The sequence below is a fragment of the Penicillium malachiteum genome (assembly GCF_028827825.1).
Source record: "Penicillium malachiteum strain IBT 17515 chromosome Unknown utg000005l:1.0-9002435.0:326005.0-9005861.0, whole genome shotgun sequence".
Lineage (NCBI taxonomy): Eukaryota > Fungi > Ascomycota > Eurotiomycetes > Eurotiales > Aspergillaceae > Penicillium > Penicillium malachiteum.
The window spans coordinates 2,961,938-2,987,076 of NW_026643099.1; the positions used below are offsets into that span (position 1 = coordinate 2,961,938).

Consider the following 25,139-nt stretch of genomic DNA (forward strand, 5'->3'; position numbering starts at 1 on the left):
GGCTTCGAGCAAATTGGACAGAGACCCTCGGTAGGTGATAGTCCGGGATAAAAGGCCACGCGCTCTGTAGATATACAAAGTCCAACCATGTCCTATAAGTATTGTTGGCCAACTGGACTATCCACTGTGGTCTCTGTGAAGAGTGACTCCTTCAGCCTTGCACGTTCTGGAAGAAATTTCTTGAAGATCCCGAATAAGGATGTTCTGTCCCGCTCGGTAAATTCATTACCGGAGACATATACTTTATAAGCGGAGTCCCACCACTCTTGTACAAAATTTGCTTTCCAGGATAATAATCGTTTGGCCTTTCTGCTATAAAGATTCGTGCGCTCTGCCACAAGATCCTTATGTATCTGAGGTTAACCAGCAATTACAGAGGTCAGATAAGTGATTCTCTGGTTCATTATTTTAATCTCTTCTGTCTCTTCGAATACTGCGATGGTGGCCGCGTCCAATTTCTGCGGGGCATTGAGGTCTCGGTGATAGGCTATACTTTGCTCTATGTTACAGTATTTGTAATCAGGCTTGAGATCGTGGATCAGAGCTTGGATGTCCAAAGATTTAAGAACGGACTGATATTTGAGATATATGTTATGGTTTTGATGGTTAAGGGCCTGGCCTCGAGTAGCCTCTGACGCCTTGGCTAAAAAGAATTAGTCAATATCCTAGTTTGTGGTGCTAAGAGGCTTACGATCAATGCAGTTTGCAATATTTGCTCGAATTCTATGGACGCGTAATTTATCTCTGAAGCACTGTCTCTGAGCCAAACTTGTATTGTTATGCCGGAGAGAGGAGAAAGTTAATGCTCTGTTGGGAGACGGCCCTTCTGGATTCACCATTCTAAAGAATGGAAGCTCCTTTTTATCCTTAACCTACTCAATCGTATATGATTCTCTTCCTTCTGGAGGTCTTACTGCAAGGACGTCTGCCACCGTGTTAAGCCCCTTAAAGGCACCATCGGCGACCCCATGCACGATTACCCAGAAGACAAAATTAAGTCCAAGGACTGGGTGCTCTCTAAACCAGTTTTTTGGCCTCATCCTAAGTCAGCATCCTAGCTTTAAGTCCAGAGAATTCACTCACAGGTATTTATCGTCTCGATGGCGCCATCCTTTGAGAAACTTAGAGTCGATCGTCACCCAACGCTTTGACCGGCCTGTTTCAGAGCTCTATTTGATATTGAAAGTGAGATGCTACAGAATCCTTATTAGCTTGATGACCTAAAGGTCAGAAGAGAGGAATAGGTAAGATTGGTAGTGAGGAGATTAAGTTTGTTAGATTAAGATAAACCTTGTAGTAGAGGCACTTATTAGAATCACGGTATGAGCTTGATTCTATGATAGCACCTGCCCTGGAGCCAGAGCCAGAAAACAATGCGAGAGAGCTTCCTATCTGCACGCGGGCTCGCTTATGTTTATAATCATGCCAATCATCCCTAAATAGGCCACGAAGAAGATATTTAATATCTTTAGCCATGACCATGAAGCGTTCTTGCGGCTTGGTTCTTAGACTGTATTTGACCGTCAGGTCGTTCCTAATATACTATCACAGGTTAGTTAAAGTTTTGCGGGTGGGTTCTTGTTATTAAGCTGTACATTCATAACATCATCTTTAACTTGGCTCGGCAAAGAACGAGAAGTTTCCCGCTCCCATCTTGAAGTAAAATTGATGAAGTTCTGACAGGCCGTCTTCTGTGACGGCAAATCTTTCCTTGTAGCAATGAAATATTCCGCAAAGGACTTCAGGAGTTGCGGGGTAGGATCAGGCTCCTCTTTTGTAAAGTTAGCGTTAGCTGCTTCGTTGCGGGATAACCTCCACCTGTGAATGTATTAGGGCCAGTAATGAGAACATGAATTTTGGTGGACCTTACAATGCCCAGTTCAATGCAGTATTTTCGTAATTTTGGAGCGTAGCCGGTGCTAGCTCCTTGTGGCAAATGGTATTTTCTTCCTGTTCCCGTTCGTTCTGGTAATCAAGGGTGAACCCACGTGATGCGGCACGAGCGTTCCCCTCGGCGAGCTTTTTTTGAATATTTTCTGGGAGCATCATCTTTCAGCTAAGGGACAAAAATGATTTAAAAACGGCAGGCCTTGATGAGCGCCCCTGGACCGTTATTTATGTCAAAAGCGAATACTGCGATGGGTCCTCTCACCCGCTCTCACCCCGTTCTCACCCCGTTCTCACGTCTCTCACCCCAGTCTCCAGAATTCTCACCCATATCACCCTCACTCACCCTAACACAAAACGCGGTGCTGTTTTAAAGCCAAGGGCTCTCTGAGAATTGACCGCGTTCTATATGTGGCTTAAGTACGGCTGAGCGGACGGGAAGCCCTGTTCTCCACACCCTGTGGTCGTATGTGCCAAATTTTTGAAGATAGGAAATTATATAGCGCTGGAGGATAATTATAGTAGGCCCAAGTGTGAAGGGCTGTAGCAAGACTTGATTCAATCTAACTAGGCCGGCATGCTGCTTACATTAATCTTGAAGAAAGGAGCTTTCCGTGTATGTTCGTGTGTCAACATGTGTGGTCGGTCACGTGCTTCCGTGACCAACATAGGGCTTCGGCCCGTGACAGATTTAATGCAGTATGTGATGGTGACGGTGGGCTATTTGAGCGTTGCTTGAGAAAAGCTTTGATAGAAGATGCTTGTTTCCAAAGCTCGTTGATATTTGTAGGCGTATGTGGGTAAAAAGTGCTTGATTGGCTACCACGGCTTCCAGGGGGTGTAGGTGTTCGAAGTTGAATATTAAGCTTAGATAGTACTAATTGAGAATCAAATGGTACTATTCCAGCTGCTTGAAAGCTATTCTTGATTGTGTCTGATTTGAATGTGTTGATACGAGCTTGTGGATAAGCTGCAAGAAAATCAAATTTATCAATATGGTTGATTCCAGCTCGTACTTTTTGGCTGATTAAATCACCATAGATATGCTTTAATACAGCAAAACACCCAATATCAAGAGGTTGAAGTAGATGTGATGAATGTGCTGGCATACAAATTGGTATAATTTGATGATCAGCACAAATTTGATCAAATTGTGGTGTAAGATGACTTCCATGTCCATCAAGAATCAAAAGTCGATATTGTCCATGTGTACGACTAGTTGTCAATGGAATAAAGTGTTTTTGAAGCCAACGAAGGCCTATCTCATCACTTGTCCATCCAGTTGGACTGTCTTTAAAGCGCCAATTAGATGGAAGATCTGTAAACCATGCTTGGTTATATTGTTTACCTTTGAAGATAAGTGTTGGCGGTAGTACCCATCCAGAAGCATTGATTGACTTAATTGTAGTCACCCATTCATAATTCCCTGGTTGTAAAACTGATCTCCGACCGTAGAATTCTGATCGGGTAATCACTTTTTGGGTTGCACAAAGACCCATTGCAAAACCAGTCTCATCAAAATTATAGATATCATTAGATAAGATACCATATTTTTGGATAGTAGATTGGACTAGATTAAACCATTCTTGAATGATTTTTGGATCCTCTTGCTGCGCTCGTTGGTAGTCATATCGTCGTAAATAACTAGACTTAAGCTCTGGATGGCGCCGAGTAAAGTTATATACCCATTTCTCGCCGACTATTTGGATAGGGATAGAACCACGCTTAGCAAGTAGAATATTTGCCATTTCTCGTACATGAGCTTGTGTAGGGGCAGCTCCACGTAGATCAAGAGAAAGTATCCGCTACTTAAGCGATTCCTCTTCAAACTGGGTCAATTTATGACTATTTGCGCGAGATTCAGCTCGAAAAGTATCACCTGTGATACGGCGACGGAGGGTTGTACGAGGTACACCAAATCGATGTGCAGCTTCGGCAACAGATCGTATTTCTTCATTTTTGATAGCTTGTATAGCTAACAAGATACACCCTTCTTGTTCGGCTGATTTTCTAGCCTGTTGCGTACGATCTGGAGGCATGGTGATTGATATAAAAGAGGTACACGAAGCGCGACGCGAAAAATTGGGTTGGGTGGCCACTCGCTTACCGCCTACGTTATACTAATTTAGCCTAACTTCTAAGGTTGGATTAGATGTTCAATACGACAACATATCAAAACATTGAAGTTACCGGCTCAAAACTCCCGAGGTCAAAATTATGGTGTTAAAGGATCATTACTGTTGATAGTTGAATTTTTCACAACGGATTTCATGGGGGAGATTTAATTGCCTCAAAAAGTGTGTTCAAATCTTATTACTGTGGACCCTTGTTTGCTTATTTTATCTATGAAAAATTTGCATCCTAATAATACAGACTAGGTACTAGCGTATAGGGTGGGTACAAATATAACTAGCTTCCGGGACTTCGCGGGAATTTTATCAATCTTCTCCTAAGAATGGTTCCTTTGTTGTATTAGCGCAGGAACAATCTATTTGTTTCTTCAAGTCTATGGAGATCTAAAGCCCAAGGCAACTCAAGCGCTTATTAATGAATTCTCATGCTTGGACCTTGGAAAGTTGGAAAATTTTTCTTTTAATCCCATAAATACTCTGCATGAATCGTTTACCGAGTCCCCTCAAAGTTTGATTTCTTACTCTGTGATTTTGTCAATATTCCCACAATGCAGTATAAGACACTTGCCATGCTCTGTGCCACTGCGGGATTCGCGGTGAGCTCAGAAGTTACCACTGGCACGATTAATCCCGCTTTTGAATCTTTGGTTTCATTCTTCCCTACATGGGTTGAAGAAGCAATCGAAACCGCTAGGCCAACCCGCTTGGCTCTCATCCATGATATATGACAGCGCCTTTGCTGATTCTGTTGCGCTTGAGGAGGAGGCTGGTACCATGCCTGCTTGGTGCAACAATCTTCCAGTGAGCGTGTTGGGATTTTTCTCCCACCGAGATGCGGTAATCGCCTCCTACTTGGGTGTTGACGGAGCTACTACCACTCAAAGTGATACGTTCACTTCCTATGGATCTATCGCTACAGCCACTACTACAACTGTCACTACAGCCGTAGAAACTGGCTCCTCAAACACTCACCCAATCTCGGTTTCAACTTCTACTGGTGGATCCCCTGCTGCCACAGGTGCTCTTTATATGAGTCTTGCCGGTGCAGCTGGAATCCTTGGGTTTTCTCTTGCCCTCTAAGAACTAGTTTATGGATTGATGTTAGTCTTTGATCTTCTGGCTATAGGGCTGTATACAAATGGCTATGGTTATAATGTGTTAGTCAATCAGGCCAGAGATCATGTGGCATTTCATTACCTGATTACTGACGATCAAAGTGGTGACCTGTATATTTCCTTTTGTTCCTATGATTTGCCTTGGTCCTATCTTCGGACTCAGGATCTTTTGTCAAGGACATCGGTATACCAATGTTCTGATGTTTTGATCATTGATCTTAGATCAGATAAATCACTAAGCTTTGGGCGATGAAGCTTAAAAACTTTTGGTTTATATGAGTTCTAGACCCTCCTGTTTTGTTTTAGGTTCTCAGTAGCTTTGATCATATGTCCTTGATTATTTTACACTCTTGGGCAGTAGCAAACATTTTGAATGTGGTAATAGTATCTTCCACTGTATTCATGGTAATCTCCATCACATTTTGCTTCTCTATAAAAATCGCTCAAATTGCTCAAATTGCTCAAATTGACGCTGATAGTAAGACTCTAGATATTACGATGATTTCAGCGATGTCATCAAGGGAAAGCCAAAGCTACTATATGACACGTTTTAGGCAAGCGCATTGGGAGAGCTTTGACGAGACTTCGATGGCAACTTACGAAGATGACCTTCGACAGCAATTAGCTGCATTGGAGAGTTAAAATGCTAGTCATTCCATGAGAGATTGAAATTCGAATTTCGGATAGTGCTTTCAGAAAGTAAGGGGTAGGGAAAGGCCCAAATTATGTCCAGACTCTCAATACACACAACCTCCCTCTATTCCCGGCAACCAACGCACCTATGTGAAATTTGTGTATTCAAATCTATTGAAAGAGCGGTCCAAACAAACAGATCGCACAGGCTTCAGAATACTTTGCACAGCATATAAGAACGAGACAACATGAGTTGTCAAGCAAAAAGTATTGATGATACGCGATCCATTGCTACCTCCATAGAACGGAGACATCGGGAACGGCTTGGTTCACTCCTGGCTGGCTATTCTGTGCCTTTTCATCCATGCACATATGAGAAGGTTCAGGATGTGATGACAGGCAGGGGCTAAATCTTTGTGCTCTCCCTCCCCCTCTCTTCCTCTTGAAGTCATTATATTTTCTTCAAGCCACCCTCACAATGCTACTATAAGGTAAAGACTTCTGGCATTCTCAAGTCCCAATTATAAATTCATCTTCAAAAGGCCCGCTTATCCTTTAGCCATAATTAGATAGATATGAATCAAGTTTATTCAGGTAAGCTAGCTTGAATATGAAAGTAACCACTGGGCTAAGTTACTAGATAAAATAGAATACCGAACCTGGTTCACTACCTTAAACATTCAAGTTTGAAGGTCCACAGATGAATTTTAAAACCTGGAGATAGTAAAGGAAATGCTTCAATTTTGGAAACGGGCCAGAATCGCACGCTAGGAGATTTCCGGACGTTTAGTATATGGTTAACAATAGTACCGTGCTTTTAATGATGAAAAGCTCTACATCAATCCCCTCCCTTCTCATCTCTCTTTGAAGGACCCTCCCCTTGACAATAAAAACATTGAATTTGGATCTATGAAAATGGCTAGACTAGGCGGAGCCTTTGCTATCTCAGTCTTTACAAACATAATACTTCTCACAGGCTCTAGTCATAGCCTGGTTACAGGTATTAGTACAATCTTGCTTAGTCTCAATATCAGCACCTAAACACTCAGGGTTGCATATCACATTAGTCCACAAAGTCTTATAAGTCCAATAACTACCACCAAGACATTTCTTAGATATCATATAGGTTGATGTAGCTACGGAGGATGATGTAGTAGAACTTGTAGTAGTCGAGGTGGATGATGTGATGGAACTTGCAGTAGAGACAGTAGTGGAAGAACTAAGATAGGAGACAGTGAACCCATCGACCTCGAGGAAGCTTGTAGTTGCAGAAGCAATAACATCTTCATAGGATTTGAATGTGGCTAAAGCACCGGTCACAACCACCATAACTACAGTCACTTAGGCGGGGTCAACTGTAGCCAAAATTGCGTCAAGGGTAATGGTCGTTGTACCCGTGACGCTGGTAGGGACACTAATGACATCGCCATTGCCGAGTGTGACGGCCCCATTGGAACCAGCAATATAGGTTGTCCCGGCTACAACAACCTCCTCGGGAATGGTTTCTGTACTGGTGGTGAAGTATTGAAAGCCGTTTTGACCTTGATCATTAGTGGACCAAATGTCGGTGAATGGGGTGACTGCGTAGTAGAGGCCTGTGGTTGTCGTAGTGGCTGTCGCATCACATCCAGTGACTGTGGCGGTGCTTGTCGTCGAGCATGATGTATAATCACAGGAGACCCAATAATCAGTAACTGTTGATTCGGAGGTACAGGTGGTGGAAGAGGTCGTTGTCGATGAAGATGTGGATGAAGGATTGCAGTTGGAGGTGCAGAGTAAACCGCATGATTTGGCAATCCTGGGAGAGCAAGTGGGTGATTCCTTTGCACTGGTGAACTTGACAGTCTTCTTTGAATGATTATTATCGTCGTCGGAACCATTATCATCCGAATCATTGTCATCTGAATCATTGTCGTCCGAATAATTGTCGTCCGAATCATTGTCATCCGAATCATTGTCATCCGAATCATTGTCATCCGAATGGTTGTCATCATTACTTCCAGGTGGGCAATCAATGGTAAAGATATCGAATAAGGTGAAGCAAGCGAGAGTGGGAATCGGCGCCAAATCAGGCGGGGGTGTGGGCAAGGGAAGATCTGGAATCGACACCGGAGACCAATAGAAGCCACCAGTATTGACAGGCACAGTTGCGGTGGTAGTTTTTTGATTGTTAACATTCGTTGTTGTGATGGTAGTTGTTGTGGGGATGGTAGCCAAGCTATCAATCTGCCGCTCTGACCAGGTATATGTGATCGTGCCCGATGTGGACGTAGTCTGTGGTAACGTATTCTCTGTCGGAGCCGGTTGGAGCAGTGGGTAAGACGACAACCACTACTGTGTTGTTGGTTGTTGCACTGGTTGTGCTGACTGGGTTTTCAACGTAAATGATTTTCGTGACTGTCTGGAGTGTGGCTGCTGGAGGAGGAATACCCGTGAGAATAGAAAGCCCGTTTGTGTCATTGACAGTGATAGTGCCGCTTATGACCATATAATTCATGCCATCAACGACAGCGTACGGGGTCGTAAATGGTGTCTCGATAAGGGGTGGATATAACACGATAGGCAGATCACCATCATTACCAATAATGGTTATGGGCGAGGGACTGTAGCTGGGAGTAAGGGTGTACGTTAAGGTTGGGATGCCCGAGGGTGGTCCCGACCATTGGAAGAAGCTCATTTCATCGACCGTTCTTGAAGACACAGAGTGCCAAGAGGTGTATGCATAACCTCCGTCGTTATAAAAATATGGATAAGGAGGAAAGTTGACGATCATTGGCTCAATAGAGGAGGTAGGCCATACCATCGTGAAGGGTGGGTAACCAGCCACTGTCGGGTCAGTCTCATTGAAGATAACCGGGCTGATGTAAATGACACCAGAGCCGACACTATCCTCGTTGCCGTCCTCAGATTGCAGATCAACGGCCCAGTCCGATATTCCCAAGAAATTCAGATTCTCGTACAAGGTGGTTCGCACTGCCTTATTGGTATCGTTCATGTATCCCATTGAGTCTTGTTGTAGACCAAGATGTTCGTGTACGAGCTGTCATCCCAGTACTGAACTGCGGATGGGTTCTCTGCTATCACCAGCTCGAGCTCATAATTCGAGATATATCCCGCAGTTTCTGTGCAAGGGCCTGGCAAGGCGCCGGACTCAGGTCCAGTGTAGGTGCACATGTTGGTCCAGCAGCCAGCCTCAGTCATCTCAAATGAGCGGTCATAACTGGCTACTCCAACGGCCACCTTGTTTGAAGGAAAACCTGCCTTAGTGATCATAGACAGGGCACTAAGGGTTTCGGTAAGGTTGACATGAGATCGTAAACAATTGCCATCTGGGCATCCAGGGTCTGAGTAAGCATTGCCATAGTCCCACTGGCCATACAAGTCATATGTCATATAAACAATATAATCAACAACAAGACTGATTGCTTCAATGGGAAATCTCTCGAGATACCAGAAAGAAGCTGGCGCAGTGAGGGATACTATCTTCCCCGTTGGCATGGAAGCCTTAAGCAGGTCCAGTGTGACAAAGTGATTAGTGCTGTCTGCAGTAGTCCCAGCTGGGATTCCTGCAATATCTGGCTCATCAGGATACTCCCAGTCAAAGTCCACACCATCAAGATCCCACTCATCCAAGAAATTAACAACATTGGTGATCAAAGTATCTCGATTCGTAGAAGTGACTGCATCCCGGAAAATCATATAAGACTCCGGATCAGTAGAGAAAGACCATCCACCAATCGACAGGACACGCTTCGTCCCAGTCATATTTGAAAAAAAGAGATAGCTGGTCTTCAAGGCCGGTGACATTGATGGCATAGTCACTTGTGATGCTGGCAAAGGCAAAGTGGATGTGGGAATAGAAGGTGGTGTTGATTTGGTCAACAGACATGTTCAGACACGGTCGAGTTTGGTCGTAGGCTTCAAAGTAAGCGATAGAATAGGTTTCAGTGGGAGCGTCACTGACGATAATCTCCGTACCGCAGTTGGAGATACATCCATTCTGATCCTTGGCTGCTGTTCCTGGGTTACCCGTTGTCGAGTTTGATTTGGTACAGAATTCTGCGGTGGTACCACATTGGCCCCACATATCGCAGCATGCGTTGAGAGGACATTCGTTGAGGGTGCTTAAATCGATACCATGTTCTGCAGCGAAGCTCTATAACATACCCCATACAACGCTAGCCGACCGTGTAAATGGCGTACAAGCACGCGTTGATCAACGCCTATCTAGCTACAAATTGACTCAGCTTGAAGAGGATTCGCTTACTGAATGGATTATCTCTATGGATCCCCGTGGAGCTGCGCCTAGGCCAGCTACTGTACGAGAAATGGCCAATATTCTACTAGGTGCACGCGGAAGCCACCCCCCCTCCCACCTACAGTCGGCAAGAATTGGCCATCAACCTTTATAAACCGACGTGAAGAGATTCGGACACGTTTCTCTAGGCGATACGACTACCAACGTGCCCTAAACGAAGACCCTAAATCGATTCAAGCATGGTTTACAACTGTGCAACAAGTTATTGATAAGAATGGGATCCAACTTGAAGATATCTATAACTTTGATGAGACAGGCTTTGCAATGGATCTTATTTCAGCACAGAAGGTTGTAACACGACAAGAATACTACGGTCGGCGATCTATTTTACAACCTGGAAACCGTGAATGGGTAACGGCAATTGAAGCTATCTGTGCAGATGGCTATTCATTACCACCATGTGTGATTTTTAAGGCAAAGGTTGCTATTGCTAGCTAGTTTGATAATCTTCCAAAAGATTGGCGATTCGAGGTCTCAGCTAATGGCTGAACTACTGATGAGATTGGTTTACGATGGCTAGAAAAGCTATTTATTCCATCAACAATTCACGTGTCCGTGGTCGATTTCGGTTGTTAATTCTTGATGGCCATGGTAGCCATCTTACACCTCAATTTGACCGAATCTGCTCAGAGAATAATATTATCCCACTCTGCATGCCACCACACTCATCACATCTTTTACAACCATTAGATGTTGGTTGTTTTGCTGTATTAAAACGTACATATGGTCGTTTTATAAGCGACCTTGCACGTACAGGCTATAACCATATCGACAAGCTTGATTTCTTAGCTGATTTCCAACGTGCGCGTGTTGAGGCTTTTCGGCCGAAGACTATCCAAAATAGCTTTTTAGCTACTGGTTTAGTACCAATTAACGCTGAAAGAGTTCTTTCTAAATTGAATATTTCTCTTCGAACACCTACCCCACCAGGTAGCCGACCAAGCAGCAGATCTAGTCAATTTACACTAAAAACACCTAGAACTGTGGTTCAGCTACAGAAGCAAGCTTCAATGCTAAAAGATCTTCTAAAACAGCGATCGAATAGCCCTCCAAGCCCGTCGAAATTGATGCTAGATCAAATCATCAAGGGACACTGTATATCGCTACACAACACTGCGCTACTAGCACAAGAAAACGCCAATTTACGTGCTACAAATGAGAAGAAACGACAGAAGCGCAGTCAACCAGCTAGAGAGATACCCGGTGAAGAGGGTTTGACTGTTGAAGAAGGCCTACAGCTACTTACGCAGGTGGACTTGCCTGTTGAAGCACCTATGGTCGAATCACACACCCAGGTTGAACTACCTGTTCAGCCGAATCAGCCAGCCCCTAGGGCTCAGCCTAGGTGTAGTGGATGTCGAGAGGTTGTACATAAGATCAATGTATGTAAAAATCGTATTTATAACTGAATTTATTCGTGTTGGGTAGTTAAACGAGCGGGCCGTGTAAGCGAGCGGGCCACATCTAATTGCCAATCAGATGGTAGGGTTTCGGTCGAGAACCCGGCTTGGTGAAACATCTTTGCCTTAAAGATGATATATGGCGGTAGTGCCCATCCACGACTGTTGATTGTCTCAATAGCAGTAACCCACTCACGATTTCCAGATGTAAGAAGGCGTCTTCTCCCATAGTACTCAGCACGTGTAACAACATGGGATGTACTTGTCATACCCATAGCAAAGCCAGTCTCATCAAAGTTATAAATATCCTCATTAAGGATACCATATGTGAGAATAGCTTGCTGTACACGGTTAAACCACTCCGTTATAGTAGCTGGATCTTCACATAAAGCACGCTTATATTCATGTCGACGTGATAGACGTGTAGCAAGCTCAGGTGTCCGTTGGATATAGTTATATACCCATTTAGTCCCAACTGTCTGCGGGGTGGACTCTCCGCGCTTAGCAAGCAATAGATTTGCCATCTCTCGTGCCATAGGCTGTGTGGGTGTTGTACCACGTGTATCCATAGAGAGTATCCATCTACGGAGCGAATCCTCTTCTAATTGGGTCAATTTATGGCCATTTGCGCGTGTAGCAGACCGAGATAGGTGGCCTGCTAGGCGTCGCTGGAGCGTGGTCCTTGGTATGTCAAATCGCCTTGCTATCTCGCGAATTGTGGATACTTCACCATTTTGAAAAGCCTGGATTGCAAGTAGGACCTTGTTCTTGGCTGCCTGATTTTTCGGCTGAAATAGTGCGTTTGGGTGGCATGGTTGCTGGTTGAAGATTGACGGTCGCGTCGCGTGGCTGGAAATTTGGTGGGTGGCCCGCTTGCTTACATGGCTCGCTCGTTTACGGGTTACGTTACAATAACGTAACCCATAAGCGAGCGGGTCATAATGGATATCTGGATATGTTCTATAGGTCTGATTTTCTATTTTGGAAAAAGGCCACCATATCTTCCTAATGTAAGATTTGAACAGCATCCCAAGAAAAAAAATAGCCCAGTCTAGACCAGATAGTCGTGACAGTAATAATACACCAAACACACCTGGAGGCAGAAATCAGCATAAGCAGGGGAAGGCCATGTCAGCACTTTAGGCATATGCGGATCCTAACAGCCAGGATTCATATGTGATCACTAAAAGATATCCTTACAAGATCTAAAGAACTCTTGTCGAATTTTTGGAATTAGCAAGAGCGTTCTTGGTCCTCCCCTCACTTGGAAATATTAATCGCTAGAGAAAGCTTGAATACCAAATGCTTTATGGTATAACCCTTCGAATTGTGGCGAGGTGCAGATACTACAAGATCCGTTGTTTCCGACAGAGGCATGTGGCCCAATTATATTCCAGCTCCAGCTTAGCTGAAAGGGTCAGTGCGGGGTCGTACAACGCCGGATGATTCTCACCTGCTCTCACCCGTCTCTTACCCTGTCTATAGCGCACTCACCCCTTCCCATCCCTAATGACGTAGGGCTAAAGCGGCGCTCACCCTATACCACCCGGGCGGCACGACCCGCACTCCCTATATCACCCCACAGCTTTACGTGTCTAGCACATACGACCACAGGGTGTGGAGAACAGGGCTTCCCGTCCGCTCAGCCGTACTTAAGCCACACGCCGGTCAGTTAGTAGTATGGTGGGTGACCACATGCGAATCCTGACTGTTGTATGTTTGTGCTCACCCATTTTTTTTTGATTCGTCCGGGAAACTGCCCTTGCCGCCCTACTATTCAGGGCGTTCAGGCCATATTCAGGCTCACACCCTGAATAGCCTGAATATTATTTAGGTACTGTTTTGTACCCGAATACAGACCAATGCGAATGTAGCCTTCCCCTCCTTCTCGTCCACCTGGGCAGAGTGCTGACGTGTCCATTATCCTTCCCCTGCAAAGCCACTTCACCTCCCCCACGCAACCTCTGCATCCCACACCCACAAGGCACCTCAACATCTACTTCCACTGCGCATAGGCGAATTCAAATCTCTTCAAACCCAGAACTCATCACCCCCTCTTTGAAGCCTGAGAATCTCGTTTGACCGTTGGATGCGTCAAGCTATTGGCTGCAGGCCGAATCCACTTTGCGAATCCACTTTTGATCGCCGATCTTGCTTGGTCCAAGGTATATACAGCATGTATCTCTCTTTGCTTGAATGTCAACGTTTGAGTTAACTCAATTTACAGATGGCGTTTTTATAGGCCACGGTGATGCCTTCCTCCTCTCTCGTGACGTTTTTTCCGACCGCGAAAAAGATGTTGATTTCGACTAAGGATCTTTTGGCTAAGGCCAAGGATCTTATACTGCTGGGAAAGGAGATCTTTCTGCTGGGAAGGGAAATCTTGCTGCTAGGAACGGAAATCCTAGCGATAGCCAGAGATCAGCTCTGGGAGGAAGGACGTTGTACCCAATGGGCTCAGTCTAAACAGGGTCGGCCTCAATGGGCTTACTCTCAATGGGTGACATTATATTTAGGATTAATTCTCTTATCCTTCGAATATCTCTTACAGATCAATATAATAATATATACCAGTAATAGATCCACCTGAAAGATATCACTGGCCAAGATACAGAGACTCTTATCAATCCAAGCTGATATCCATTATTCAGTAGGTAAAGCAGGGAATCTATCAGCAGAGCCATTGAAAGCTACTGCTTGGTCCATCTTGATATTGGTCTCTCTTGGTTTGATAATTACTTACTTCGCTACGACCCCGGGGTTCACTACAACTCACTCGAAAATATGTGAAAGAAGCTTTGGTTACGAAGGATCTTATTCAAGGTATGAGGGCTCTATTTTTGTTACCCAGGATCTTGCCTTGGTCATAAGGGTCTCTTTTTGGTTGTAAAGGATTTCTTCTTGGCTATCAAAGGCCTAGTCCAATCTGAACAAAGTCGTTTTCAATGGTCTCTCCCCTGTGGTCAACAAATACAAACGAATTTCCTATTCTCATGATCCATGGTATCATGTAGCGTTAGGAGCTTATTCCACACGTAATATCCAAAATTTGTCAATTTATTTCCCATAAACTGATTGTCCCGACGCTTTTTTTACCCGTGCTCTCGTACGTCGTAAGTAATATCTCCCACATTTATAACCATCCGAATATTGAGAGCTTTCCTTCACATTGGACGCTTTTAAATGGCGTTGCTGCGCTGTTTTGGGTGAGTTTACGTGGAAAGAGGAAGGAGGGGAATTAAGATAAGACTTACCCTCTAGATCAAGAATCTTATTTGATTTCATGAATTCCACGATAGTAGATTCTGTTCCTCGTATTGGTGAATTAGGTTCCGATGTGTGAGAGAGAGGAGGAGAAGGGGATGGTGATTGGTAGGGGGATTGGAGTTCGAAGACAGCGTCAAAATAGGGTGCAAGACGGCTCCTTTTTTCAGGCTTCTTAGACATCGCCAGATCTAGAGCATCACAAAGCTCTAAATGATTGATCATGGTGGAACGTTGTTGAATGTTGATATTTTCTGGAAGAAGACTGGTCCTCGATAAAGGATGGGAAAAGGTCATGTGATATTATCTCAGAGAGGAGTTGCCGATCTCTACCAAGTGGAGGCGAAAATCTGTAGATCATAAAGCCTAAAATAGTACGCGCTAAGTACATCAGTTTTATTCGCTAATCGTGTTTCGGGATTCGTTTCACAGCAGGTAAGTGTCTTTTCCAAACAAGAAAATAATCGCATAAATCCCCTCAATTTTTCTTCCCATCCGCCTAATCGACCATTATTTCGATATGTCTACAGTTGAATCGCCACCACCATCGCCGAATTCTCAAGGCGCGAGTACAGAACCAAATACACCAGAACCAAGCAATGATACCAGTTTTGCAAAGCTTCTTCCCTTAAACCGTCTTGCTCGCTTAGCAATTAATGCCACTGCTCGGAGTGGCTCGCAATATCACGAGAAATTTATCGGCAAAGCAATTTTCGATAATAAACCCATCAACTGCTTTGTTCTTTCACTACATAACATACCCCACTTTCCTCACATTGGGTGGAGGATCGGTCAAGGTCGCGATTCATTAAAGTATCGGGGTGTTGACCTTCACCTATGCTTAAACAATCAAAAAGATACCGGGGTTGCAGGTCTTCATGCGCGTTTTAATTGGGTTAAGGGAGCTAGTGGCTTCTTTCTCATTGCCGATAACAAAGCAGGGAAAAAGGTCATAATGGATGGAGAGCCTTTCGGAACAGATCGGTGTCTTATTCAGCCAAAAAATACTATTATGATCGGAGAGTGTGTGTTTACATTGCAATACACCTATCGTAGTCCAGACGAAGAGGAACAATTCCAGACTGAACTACGTCAATTTTTCCGCAGCTTCTATGGTGAGCAATATCCTTTGATACTGCCTACTCCTGGCGAAAACGATTCCCGGTTTAAGGATTGGATATTTCAACAACCACTTTCGAGAGGCTCATTTGGTATTGTCCATATGGTGATCAATTCACGGACAGGACGTCCTGCTGCAGCCAAACGGATCTTGAAATCGGAGAGGAATGAGTATAGTGTGGATAGAGAGATAAGAATGGCCAGGAAGATTTCTGAGCTTACTCATGTAAGTCACAACTCCCTTTTACTGTTTACTTATATTCTAAGGTTTTTTATACAGCACCGAATCTGTAGCCCCCAAGAAATCTATTATATTGATCTTAAGCGGTCAAAAAACGAGATAGTAAGTATTTTTCTTTCATCCAGGATAGATCTTAGATATTAAAGGTTCTAATTAACTAACCTTGAAATAGGACAGGATCAAAATATATCTCGACGAAAAGTGGGCACCTACAGCAGACAATCTCACAGCTGAATATATCATCATATCGCCATTACTTAATACAACATTCCGCTCGCTATATAGCTCTAATATGTCGATTACAGGGAGAGAAATTTTCTTCTCACAACTCCTAGAAGCAATTGATTTTCTTCACACAGAAGGGATCTCACATCAGGATGTGAAACCCGACAATATACTCGTGAGGAGCTATGATCCGCCAGACGCAATGCTTACAGACTTTGGATGCGCATCCGACAAGGCGGTTATTCTTTACGACAAGCCAGGAACAATCCCATATCTTGCACCGGAGCAAGTAGAAGGAGAGACACATGGGAAAGCCGTTGACTATTGGAGTTGTGGTATTGTTGGATCTGAGTTGATTCGCAAAAGACCAATTCCTGCAAGGCTTCTACCTGGTAATGGTCTTGCTGATTACCGGAACTCACTTGCGGACTCCAAATTGGCAAGATGCTCTAGAGCCATGTTGGAAGTTGATCCAGTATGCCGAATGACAGCTGCTGCCGCTTTGAAGTTTTTTCATACTCCTCAAGTGCAACAGCAGCATATGTTGAATAAGCGACCGATCGAGCTCAGCCAAGCTTGAATGCCTCCAGTTTCATACCCAAGTGTAACAGCAACACCTGTTTAACAAGCGACGGATAGAGCTTAGCCAATTAAATACCTGATATCTTGAATCAGATCTAACATGAGGTTGATTTAAAGTTGCATCATGATTATATTTTATCGTCTTTAAGTATCTTGGAACTAATCCATTTCAATAACTACTACTATCAACTTGTGTAGCTAGGTATATTTTAAAATACTAGTAGATGTCACCTTAAGCTAGACCTGGTCCGATCAAGTGTTCTGTAAAAAATTAATTATGCGCGCTAGAAGTCCTTATATGTTTATTCCACTCCGACTTTGATGGACTGTCTTGTCGCGAAAGGGACGGCTTTGAGAGTATGAGGGGAGGTTTCCCACGATGCCGAGGTTTACCATGTCCTACAGTGTGCCCAAGGATCGGCAGTTCCAACGTTCCTCAAAACTGCTGACCTTTCCGTAGACTTTTCTAAGTATGTATATTCCGCTATGAGTATTAAAAATCTAGAGTCATAGCTCCTCTAAGTGTTACAAAGTATAGATTGAACTGTTAAGCAGGTGATTTGTGCGGTCCCGTGCAACTGCATTTTCAGGAATAACAATAATCCGCCGGCATGTCAAATCGGTGACATGTGACTTTGTGCCTAATAGCGATATCCCACTTTACCCCTCTTAGCTGTGACATGATATAGGTCTAACTCCTGCTTTTATAAGGTACTGCAAATTCCTACCCTACTTGATTCTTACTGATCCTATTATCAGGATTTCAGGTGCAATACTTTCACACTCGATGGAACCTCAACCGCTGGAGGACGCAGATAAAATCCGAGAAGACATCAAGGTATTACTACCCGACGTCAAGACTTTCCAGAAGGATGCAACTGGGAACAAGAAATATGGCGGGGATATACTTCTGGCCTTGATTTCTCGCATGAAAACCGCTCTTGATATCGATGAGGTAGGCAAAAATGGTTTCTGAGCCTGGTTTATAGTACTAATCCAAATAGGCCTGGGAAGGACGTATAAGATACTGGTCGATATCTACAAAACTAGTAGATCTTCCAAACTCCGCATACCTTATCCCAATATCGGAGGGCATCGAAGTGAATGGGTGGTTATTGAAGGAAGGGTGGTTTGTGCAAGTGAATGGTGTCCCTGTTGTGGGTGCTGGTACGATGTTGATTTTTGCGCCTCACTGATGTGGCTCAATCTGTAAATAAGTCTTCTATCTTCAAATTTTCTTATCCATGTGACTATTTGTTTTATTATTCACATTACTTACACCAAACTCCGAGAATAACAAGTATTATAATAAATGGCGGTTGAGAATCCACAGACATAATGGCTATTCACCAAGTTCCGGCACAGTTTTACCTCTCTTGATGTAAGTGAAGGATGAAATAACCAATGATTCAAGACTCCGGAACATTCTCGAGAGAGCTGCAGCCTCATGGCCTAGGCAAAAGAGGGTGATGATGAGTGGCCTTGCCGCGGTATATCATCAACCGTCCACACGTATTGTTGCCCCCAATCGGTCGACGGTGGGCGGTCAAGGCTATTCGGCGCATGATTTTGCTGCAGTATATCATCAATCGTCCACACGTATTGTTGCCCCCAATCGGTCGACGGTGTAGGGTCAAGTCTCGGCGCACTATTTTGCTGCAGCATATCATCAAATATCCACGCGTATTGTTGCCCCCAATCGGTCGACGGTGGTGGGTCAAGGCTCGGCGCATGATTTTGCTGCAGCATATCATCGATCTCCCAACCGTATCGTTGCAACCAATCAATTGACAGTCGTTGCCACAAATCAATTGACAGTGGAGGGTCAGGTTCCGGTGAAGGGTTGAAAGCTTCGAAAGCATCGTCATTGAGAGCTTCCTCCATACCAGAGTCTGGCGACAAATTCGTTGGGAAGTATGCATCATTATCATGCGATGTGTTGTTTGAATCTCCAAAATTTTGATTTCCTGGAATGGATTGCTGGGATGCGGCCGAGGTGAAATGATACGACTTGAAGTCCTTGCCTTGCTGCTGATTGGTAGAGCTGGAGAGATGAATAGATGATATCGCCACGTAAGGTGATTCACATTCATCATTTTGCCTACTCCGAGTATCATCAATTACCGATTGTCTGCTAAGTGGGCTTGCCGCTGAGTTGAATGTGCTGTTTTGGTGCTCTGAAAATTGACCCTCTATATCGGAGCTTGAAGGTGATTCAGGAGTCGACGAGCAGGCGCTAGAAGGGGGGGGTAGGAGTTTGCACATAACAATCTACAATCGTCAACATGAAGAGTTGGTGGGGGTAAAGAAGCGCCATTGTCCAATACCTTCTAGAGACGGATTCCCACGATGCCTTTTTATATTTCCGGAGATCCCTTGTTTCTTCTTCCTTTTGGGTCGCTGATTTTGTTGGTTTTGTTTTATTTGTTGGAGAGTGGTTGTGATAGGTGACGTGGAGGGGCTAGTGACTGAATGATGAGTCTCGTTGCTGTTGATGTCTGTAATTCCGTTACTAGCTTCCGCCAATCGACCAGTACCGTATCTCTGCGTTGTTGTTGATATATCGTTTGAACAAGAAGTATTCCTTGAATGATGTGTTGAAGCTTCGGCATGATTGTCTACAAAAATCAACACCCGAAAGGATGATCCTGAGATCATACCTTACCTTCCAAGATGAGAATCGTATGAGTGCTTTTTTCTTGATCGGTCTCCAGAAGAAATCTTTCCAAACTAGAAAGCTCTAGTTCTTGATAAGAGGACCATGGATACCCCAGAGCTTCACAGATATCCTTTAGACTATATGAATAATCTCAGCAAATGTGCTATGTCATGGGTATGTGACATACGGTACATGATCTCCGAGAATCCTTTGTATAATAGAAGGAATTGCAAAGGGCACTGATGTCTCCGAAGACTTCTCTGAGTAGAATTGTTTATTTAGGCCATCTATCAACGCATCAGGTTGGATGTCAGAATTCAATCGAGTGAAAAAGTCGACCTGGTGTCCAACTTTGAGATGATCTAGAGTTAGCCCTGCCGATATATTTTCAGAATGAGCACCATACCAGTGTAGAGTATGTCCCAGCTACGTAGACCATATTTCGTCTGAGATAAGTGGTAAATAGCTTGGTTTGCCCATTTTGCACCACGAATTAGTCCATTAAACCGTTCCGAGCAGGCGTCAGATCCATAAACGGATCGCATACTATCATATACGGTTTCGACGTCGGTATTGATTTTCGCAACTGCACACATAGAGCAAAAGATAAGCTCTCGAAAACATGCAAATGGCCGGTTTTTCGACTTTGTTGAATTCGCATAACCTGGCGACGACATAGACTTTCCGTATTCATTTATGGCCGATACTGTAAGATTAGGATCAGGCAACAGTTTGGATGAAGGGTTGCTATCTGGTATGGCCAAGCCCGTCATTAAATGACGAACAATCTCTTTTCGTTTATTCTCATCGCAAGAGAACAACTCTTTCCAATTTTCAGTTTTAGGGAGAGACTCGAACTTGGAATAAATTTTCTTTAGATCTTTAGCATCTCCGTCCTTGTTACCCAAGTCACCGTCCTTGTTACCCGAGTCCCTCTTCGGTTGCCAAAATTCAATTTGCAAATCGCTGCCGCCGGTTTCGGCAGAACCAGACTGATTGTTGAGGTTGGATATGTTAACAGGATTGCCTGGGTTCCCATCTTCGATGTAACGATCGGGATTTTGGCAAACGTCACATGATCTGGACAGCATACTTGCCCATTGCTGTTGAGAATTCGGACGGGAGGTGTCGCAGGTGCTTTCCAAAAAAACGACCCGTAATTCAAGGTGTTTAATATAGGTAGGGCTATCATGCCGACATTGGAATAAGCGTTCAGAATCCATAGTTAAGCAGAGCAGTAGGGAAATTATTACAACGATCGAAATTTCCGAGATTGAAGGATAGCAGAGGTGCGGGGAAAGGAGTGTGGCTAGAGCCAGGGTCCGTGCGACGCGCCGGGCTGTACGTTGATCACATTTGAAGACTCCATCGCCCGCTTTCATTCACCCCCGAACTTAGCTCAGTTTCATTGTACAAATCTCTTCCACAAAACGCACCTTCAACGGCATTTTGGCTCACCACGATTAGGGGTGCACTGAGGGCAGCCCTTTCTTCAGTGCAGCAAGAGCGTCGTTGAACACTCTGTATCTTCCGATGAAATCATAGGTTGGTACTAGTCTTTCACTCTTCAGTTCGTCGGTTAATGCATGGCTGCTCCTAGGGGAACCACCCATTCTAGGTCCCAAGCAATGCTTGCATCTGAAATTGGTTAGTCTGCCTGCTCCGAGGGGGATCTAGCTATTCTGGGTCCCAAGCAATGCTTGCATCTGAAATTGGTTAGTCTGCTTGCTCCGAGGGTGATCTAGCTATTCTGGGTCCCAAGCAATGCTTGCATCTGAAATTGGTTAGAGACCTGCAATGTGACGTGTCGTGATACCAAGGTATGAGTGCGCCACTCAAAGTGTAGACCTCCGCTTCCTCCGCTATAGCCGCCATAATCCAAAAGTAGAAATGATCAACCGCATGTGCTTTTCCTAGGTATCATGTGGCCATAAGGATCTAATTAAGATTGATTATCAGTGCGAGCGAGATACGTCCTACATCATTCTATCGAATTGAGATAATATACATAGTATGTTGATGACGCAAAGACATTAGTCTGTCTGGATTTGTTATTCACCTTGTTGGTATCTCTACGCATACAGGTTTAAAAAGTGCAGTATGGGTTATTTAGCTATCTAGAGGCTCAGCCTTATCCCCTCTATTCAAGGCCCGGACCGGGCTACTCCCCGCATAAAATTGTCGACAGGAAAGAGCAAGCGTATCTAGAAATGCATACATTGCAAAGCCCATTATCCATCATCTTTGCCATAGATAAATTGATCCTCTTGCCCATCTAGCACCTCAATTGTAGGTAAACTGATTTCTTTGCTCATCATCGATACCCTCGATAGCTGTAGCAGTTTCAATACTAGAACACTGTGTTTCGAGTTCTTTTCGCCGAAGATGTCACTGCGAGTTGTCGATCTTTTACAAACATTCACACCACGCCCGTTATTCAATGAGTCTTCCTCAGCACTTTCTAGCAAGCCATGGACCGATACTTTTGCCCCCATCATGCCCGATCATATCAGGATACATGCGCCTACTTACCAATCCATTGATGCAATGCTAAGTCTGGGGGATCCTAGCGCTGACACTATTGGTCTCCAAAATCGCGTCCATCCATTGAACAATCGCCCACAAATGATTGTAAGCGAGGGTGATGTGACGGTAGATTTCAATCAGAACATTATTCCGGGAGTTGAAATGGCGTTTTTCTGCTCAGACCCATCTCGTGTAGGCTGTCCGACGCTCTGGTCACAGTCAATGAGGAAGGCGGATTCCAACAATCCGGATTCAAGTGTAAGGATTGTCGACTATCAGATGATAATGTCACACCAAGAAAGATCCCTTGAAGGACCGGTTATGATAGGGGAGATGAAAAGACCAGGGGTGATTATCGGTAGTGAGTGGAGAGGTGAAACTCGCCCGAGATCAAAAACTCTTCGTCTTGGCAAAGAACTTAGGGCGTAAGTATCTACTGATCTTTGTTTATGAGCCCTGTTAACCACGTCAAGGTATGCATTTCAATACAAGTGCACTCATGTCTTTGCATTCGATATGAATAATGCCCTTATCCTTCGATTTCGTGCATCAGATCGAGATCACCTTAAGGAGCCAAATTGCGAAGTGGACTGCTGCGTAATTCCTCGAGAACCTGATCCGTATACAGAAAATCCGTGTACTATACAGTACAGCCTGTATAGGCTGGCTGCAGAAGGTTGGATGCGCCGTTCCGCCACACTGGACGTGGACCGAACCCACAATCCCCCAATCCCGAGATCTTTGGGCCTGGATATCATCGACGGCTACGAGCGACACTATTCATGGTACTCAGGACGTCCAAAATGGATTGATGCAGCTGGTCGACTCTTCCGTCATCATCCACATCTGAGACGTGAATTCCGAATCACGCGTACAGAAGATCGACGAGGGATGGTCTTAATAATCGGGTACTGGGTATGGGTTGACCAAGACCGGACAATTGCTAATGACACCCGGAATTGTTTCCTTACTACCCACCCCCCTAGGATAACTCTACATTCGCCGCCTATATGCCTGCAGATGTCATCCATGGATATTTTTACTGCGTCTTGTTCCTTTCTTTCATATGAAGTCAAATTCTTGTTTTTTTCTTTTTTTTACCTACAAATTGTTTGAGACCCGCACTATATCACACGCACTTTGTTCTAAGGGGCTAAAATACAGTTCTAATTTCCAAACATATTCCATACATATTACAAAATAAGCCTAACCATATATAAAGACGGAAAGGATGAGGGGGAGGGAGGATGAGAAATTGATTAGTCGCCGTGGTATTTCAAGGGGACAGGCAATCCTTCAGTATTATGCAGTCTATTTAAGATTTGTGTTTTTAGTAAAGTCGTAGTCAGGGCACGGGAAAAACAAAATTGATTAAGCAGTCACCATGTCAAGCTTGAATAATCAGGACATGAGTTTACAAGGTTAGCATAGATCGCATTTACTTGTTTTTGTCTGAGTGGCTGGCCGCCTGGGAGTGTTAATATCAGCAGGCGGTGTACGTGCCTCTTACCCCTTGCCGATTCCTATATCACCTGATTAATGCGGACTGAAGCTCTATTTATTCGCAACGTAACCGCCCATGCCTAGTGTTGTGTTTTCATTAACACATCCTCAATGACTTCAACCTCACCCCTTACAAGCCACTCGGAGGTAAGACAGATACCACAAAGTAATACAACCTACTCACAGCTATAGATCCTGTTTCTCGATCATCAACCCCTCTTTGCGAGAAGGATCGATTTACTCGACATCCGGCGCACAGTATACCGCCTTGAACTTGAGTCTGGTTTATGTCAATCGCCAATTCCACCGCATGTGAATACAGTTATCATAAAGCGACAGAAGGATGGATGGGAAAATTGCTTCCAAGATGAGCGAGTAGCTTATGAAAAACTCTCAGAGCTTCAAGGATGTGTTATACCAAAGCTCTATGGCCAAGTAATCTATAACGGATACCCGGCCCTGGTTCTTTCGGACGAAGGTGGCTTATCTCTATATGACCTTGCATCCAACCTTAATAACCATATCGATTACAATACTTTAGAAGTTTTGTTAAGGGGGGTATTCGATTCATTAACCAAATGCGGCGCTGTTTACTGGGATCAAAAAATTGATAATTTTCTGTTTACCACCAGCGGCAATGTGACTGTTCTTGACCTTGAAGAGGTCCGCTTTCCTGAAGTATTTGACGAGTGTGACTATCTGGTGAATGAGGGGGGTGCGAGCACTCTACTGGATGAGATAAAAGCTCTTAGAAATACTCTATCACAGAATATTGTTGGATTTTGGTCGGCACACCACAGGAGGGAAATTATACTTCCTAAATTGGATGTAACTCCTAGAGTCTAATACTTATCTTACCGCTCCTTAGCCTCTTCTAAGTCAGGTGCAAAATCTTTTAATCTATTCCCTCTGGCTTGCTATATTCTTTACCTGATGGTGTTTTCCACAATCGTCAAACCTCTATCAACACGACACTTATTTAAGATCATATCAGACCCTATCAGCCGATTTTATTATTAAGATAAACAGCTTAAGCCTGGCGTTACCTAACCAGGTTCCTAGATTTGTTACATCTATTAATTACACTGTGTCTTAAGCCATTTTAATACTAAGTTATCTCTATATAACTACATCTGGTGTTAAAAATAGAAATCAGCTACCTAATATCGTCACATAGACCGAACCGCAATAGCAGTCTAATTTTTTCCAGAAGGGGCGATGTATTTTCATATCACAAGATTACTTAATAAGTATAAGTTCGCTTCTATCAATATCAACTACAGAGCTTCAGATATAGTTAAAGCATCTTCTGGCTGTTCTTACGCAGAGTCCCTCGGAGCTAGCAAAATTTGGCCTGTAGGAAGAATGCTACAATCGACCAAAACGACGGATAGAAAGCAGGGCATATATTACATTTCTCTGTTTCTACTTTTTGATAATATCCAATATGGAAAACCACCAATCTATTGACACTTGGGGTAATCATGATCGTATAGATACTTTGTCTTTATTTCTAGCGAAATCTCCACTGTTCT

At 44.0% G+C, this 25,139-nt stretch overlaps 8 protein-coding genes across 8 annotated transcripts; 4 read left to right on the forward strand and 4 right to left on the reverse strand.

Annotated features, from left to right (window-relative positions):
- Positions 1 to 359: 359 nt before the first annotated feature.
- Positions 360 to 2,049, reverse strand: N7483_011108 (uncharacterized protein; the record flags this gene model as incomplete). Its single annotated transcript, XM_057094535.1, has 7 exons — positions 360 to 643; positions 692 to 840; positions 877 to 1,017; positions 1,084 to 1,169; positions 1,291 to 1,542; positions 1,596 to 1,818; positions 1,871 to 2,049. The coding sequence occupies 7 exons, from the start codon at positions 2,047 to 2,049 to the stop codon at positions 360 to 362; spliced, it is 1,314 nt and encodes a 437-aa protein (XP_056940506.1).
- A 2,518-nt stretch (positions 2,050 to 4,567) lies between these two features.
- On the forward strand, positions 4,568 to 5,099 carry N7483_011109 (uncharacterized protein; the record flags this gene model as incomplete). Its single annotated transcript, XM_057094536.1, has 2 exons — positions 4,568 to 4,615; positions 4,695 to 5,099. 2 exons carry the CDS (start codon positions 4,568 to 4,570, stop codon positions 5,097 to 5,099), a joined length of 453 nt encoding a protein of 150 aa, XP_056940507.1.
- A 2,009-nt stretch (positions 5,100 to 7,108) lies between these two features.
- N7483_011110 (uncharacterized protein) lies at positions 7,109 to 9,854 on the reverse strand (the record flags this gene model as incomplete). Its single annotated transcript, XM_057094537.1, has 4 exons — positions 7,109 to 8,041; positions 8,103 to 8,807; positions 8,852 to 9,447; positions 9,515 to 9,854. 4 exons carry the CDS (start codon positions 9,852 to 9,854, stop codon positions 7,109 to 7,111), a joined length of 2,574 nt encoding a protein of 857 aa, XP_056940508.1.
- Positions 9,855 to 13,781: 3,927 nt separating this feature from the next.
- Positions 13,782 to 14,122, forward strand: N7483_011111 (uncharacterized protein; the record flags this gene model as incomplete). Its single annotated transcript, XM_057094538.1, has 2 exons — positions 13,782 to 13,985; positions 14,066 to 14,122. The coding sequence occupies 2 exons, from the start codon at positions 13,782 to 13,784 to the stop codon at positions 14,120 to 14,122; spliced, it is 261 nt and encodes an 86-aa protein (XP_056940509.1).
- Positions 14,123 to 15,269: 1,147 nt separating this feature from the next.
- N7483_011112 (kinase-like domain-containing protein) lies at positions 15,270 to 16,914 on the forward strand (the record flags this gene model as incomplete). The annotated part of the gene is made up of 2 exons (XM_057094539.1): positions 15,270 to 16,094; positions 16,282 to 16,914. The coding sequence occupies 2 exons, from the start codon at positions 15,270 to 15,272 to the stop codon at positions 16,912 to 16,914; spliced, it is 1,458 nt and encodes a 485-aa protein (XP_056940510.1).
- Positions 16,915 to 17,703: 789 nt separating this feature from the next.
- Positions 17,704 to 18,112, forward strand: N7483_011113 (uncharacterized protein; the record flags this gene model as incomplete). Its single annotated transcript, XM_057094540.1, has 2 exons — positions 17,704 to 17,871; positions 17,921 to 18,112. The coding sequence occupies 2 exons, from the start codon at positions 17,704 to 17,706 to the stop codon at positions 18,110 to 18,112; spliced, it is 360 nt and encodes a 119-aa protein (XP_056940511.1).
- A 256-nt stretch (positions 18,113 to 18,368) lies between these two features.
- Positions 18,369 to 19,181, reverse strand: N7483_011114 (uncharacterized protein; the record flags this gene model as incomplete). The annotated part of the gene is made up of 1 exon (XM_057094541.1): positions 18,369 to 19,181. One exon carries the CDS (start codon positions 19,179 to 19,181, stop codon positions 18,369 to 18,371), a length of 813 nt encoding a protein of 270 aa, XP_056940512.1.
- A 762-nt stretch (positions 19,182 to 19,943) lies between these two features.
- On the reverse strand, positions 19,944 to 20,676 carry N7483_011115 (uncharacterized protein; the record flags this gene model as incomplete). Its single annotated transcript, XM_057094542.1, is given in 2 exon segments — positions 19,944 to 20,655; positions 20,669 to 20,676. The coding sequence occupies 2 exon segments, from the start codon at positions 20,674 to 20,676 to the stop codon at positions 19,944 to 19,946; spliced, it is 720 nt and encodes a 239-aa protein (XP_056940513.1).
- Positions 20,677 to 25,139: the final 4,463 nt, after the last annotated feature.